We start from the raw sequence: 3,158 nt of genomic DNA, 5'->3' as shown, positions 1-3,158 counted from the left end.
CATAATGTGTTAGTCTGGGTAGACTAGAGAAACAAATTCATAGACTATAATGTAACTACCACACTTCCTAAAATATGATCTTTTTTATTCACTCCAGGTACCTGGTAGAGGGAAGCTGTGGGATTCCATTTTACTGTGAAGAATTGCTAAAAAACCTCGATCATCATAAGATACTCCATTTCCAACATATGGAGTCTGAGGAAAAGGCAAATATGAACTGGAATAACCTGTTCAGTAAGTACCCCAGTGATGGTTCTTTCTCATGCCGTTCTTCAAAAGCAACTTCTTATGGGGAGAGGCTGGCAAGAGCGGAATCCAGTCATAGCTGATTCTTACCGAGTCCGAGGGTTTAGGGGAAGCAAAGGAAAGCCAGAAGTGATCGTCTTTGCTTGCAAAGACCCTGGGACTCACTCACTGGACTACAGAATGTATACCTGTGATGGACATGAGAGAAGGCCGAGAAATCTTAAACCCCCAAATTACAGAACTGGAAGTGGACTTAGATGTTATCTGGGGGGAAATAGAAGTAAAGTATTAGCCCCAAATGAATTGTCAATGAAGTTCCCATGCTATAGGGAAGGTGAAGATTGAGATCATGGCTCAAATAAGATCCAACGAACCTTTTAGGAAAAACAATCCTGGGCTGAACAATTGGCAGAGGTATAAATTTGAATGTAGAGGGTTACAACTAGCTGGGATGATAAAGACATACCTCTGGTAGATAGACTATTTGTTGAGAGATTTCAGTTATGGAACTAAAAGTGATAATCTAGAAAAGAAATCTTTTTAGGGACAGAATTAAATCTGTCTTGATATAAAATAGACCTGTGAAGTTTGAATGAATTCCATCCCTTTCATAAAAGAGAGCATATAAAGATGTCATCATAAGGAAAATTGACCTTGAATTTAACAACAAATCAAACAAACCCCAAATCCCTTGGTATCAAGGTGATTTCATTTCACAGCAATCCTATGGAGCAGAGTAGAACTCCCCATAGTTTTCCCCAGGCTTTATGGAAACAGATTTCCTTATGGAAACATTTCCTTATGGAAACAGATTGCCATATCTTTCTCCAAGCGAGTTATTGTTGGCTTAGAACTACTAAACTTTCAGTTAGCAGCCAACTGCTTAACTGTTGTACCACTAAAGTCCTTTCCAGTGCAATTTAATTGCCGGTGTTTGGAGAGAGTCACAAATCCCATTGGGTCCTCTCAGCTATAAGATGGAACTAAAGTAAAATCTTTTCAAATGTATTCATTCAGCAAGCATCTACCAAGCATCTTTTCTATGTCTGATACCCACTGTCTCTGGGAACCCACTGGAATGTGCGTATGACAAAACGGCCGAATTCAACATCTACCTGCTGCTTTTTTCCCTTAATGAAATTTTGAAGATAAGTGTACATTAACATGCAGTTGTAAGAAAGAATACAGAAAGATGAATGTACTGTTACTCAGCCTCCCCACCCCCACCCCCCATGGTAACATAATGCAAAGCTATGTAGACTGACACAACAAAATTGACCTTGGTACAGTCAAGAACATTTCCACCACCACTAGGCTACCTCATGCTGCTCTCTTTGTAATTACACTTACTTCCCTAGTCTCTCCTTAACCCCTGGCAACCGTTAGTCTAGTCTCCAAGTCCGTAACTGTTATCATTTCAAAAATGATTCATACCTAAGCAGAATGATACAGTAGGTGATCTTTCTCATTCAGCATACATTTCTGGAGAGTCATCCAAAGGTTGTCCCCCTCCTCCCCCTTTTGTAAGGTTGTTCTTTTTTGTTAGTGAGTCCATGGTATGGTATGGAAGATGTGTCACAGGTTGTGTAAACATTCACCTGCTGAAAGAGATTGGGGTAATTTCCAGTTTGGGGCTCTTACAAATAAAGCTGCTATAAATATTAGTGTGTAGCTTTTGTACAAAACATAGTTTCATGTAAACACAAGTGTAGATGCCCAGGAGTTGCTGAGTCATGCTTTCATTTTTAGAGAAACTACCAAGCTGATTTCTAAGGGCATGTACATTTTTACATCTTAACCAGTTATGTATAAAGTGGTCCAAGATCTGTCATTTTCTCGCGCATTTGGCACAGTCACTGTTTTCCGGTTGTTTCCATTTTAGCCATTCTTATAGCAACGTGGGGATTTCAGTGCTGTTTTCATGTGCATTTCTGCTGTGGCTAATGATCTTGGGCCTCTCTCGTGCCTGTTTTCCATCTGCATACCTTCTTTGGTAAAATGCCTCCTGATGCCTTTTGCCCATTTTCAGATTTGATTTTTTCTTTACGAATCAGTTTTGAGAGTTCATTATGTAGTCTACATACTACTTGTTTGTCAGACTTTTGATTTACAAAAGTCTGATTCTGATGTATGCATTTTCATTCTCTTTACAAAGCCTTTTGAAAACACTTAAAAATTTTTGTAAAGTTCAATTGATCTATTTTCCTTTCTTTTTAATCATTTATTGGGGGTTCTTACAGCTTTTCTAACAATCCATACATCCATTGTTAAGCACACTTGTACACATGTTGCTGTGATAGGTAGGTTTCTTGTGCCAACCTGACAAATAGGAGCATGTGGGATTAATAAGGTCGTAGTTGATTGGAGAGCAGAGAGATAAATGGCTCAGCAAGGCCTGCCTCTCTCTCTCTTGCTCTCTGGTGATTGGACCAGAGTGTGGCTGCTTTAGCTAATTCTTTGCCTCAACTTGTGAGCTACACTCCCAATGGGACAGCCGACCCATGGATCATGTTGCTAGAGCTTGAGGTTCCTTCAAGACCTGCTTCGCCATGCTGCTGGTGTATAAATCGTTTGAGCTTGAGGCTGGTGGATCCTGTTGTCTTGCATTGCTTGTGTTCAATATTCCACTTGGGTCTGCTTCGCTAAGTTCCTGAGCTGCTGACTGTTGGTGACCCGCCCTGCTTTTTGCTCCCTGTGTCCAAGCATTGTCCTAGAGAAGACTCAGTTGTTTGCTTTCTTGACCGTGGACCCAGCAGCCCTCAAGAGTTGAAAGACTTCCAGTATATTGATGGTTCTATGGAAGTGAGTTGAACTGAGTCCTATATACTGCTGTATGGACTAATTATCTGTTATATTCATATTCCTTCATGCTGTATATATCAATCTATATATATCTATATATGGATATAGAT

At 40.0% G+C, this 3,158-nt stretch overlaps 1 protein-coding gene across 1 annotated transcript in view; it reads left to right on the top strand.

Annotated features, from left to right (window-relative positions):
- Positions 1-3,158, top strand: part of ADCY10 (adenylate cyclase 10) — a 98,069-nt gene that overhangs the window by 57,707 nt on the left and 37,204 nt on the right. Inside the window, exon 17 of the mRNA XM_004706750.1 lies at positions 98-234. Coding sequence (XP_004706807.1) covers positions 98-234 — 137 coding nt within the window. The remainder of the gene's footprint in view (positions 1-97; positions 235-3,158) is intronic.

This window comes from Echinops telfairi, unplaced genomic scaffold (assembly GCF_000313985.2).
Source record: "Echinops telfairi isolate 266 unplaced genomic scaffold, ASM31398v2 ScPeMD7_7424;HRSCAF=8462, whole genome shotgun sequence".
In the NCBI taxonomy this organism is placed as follows: domain Eukaryota; kingdom Metazoa; phylum Chordata; class Mammalia; order Afrosoricida; family Tenrecidae; genus Echinops; species Echinops telfairi.
The sequence above is the reverse complement of the archived record's forward strand: the minus strand, read 5'-3'. Positions and strand labels throughout refer to the sequence as shown.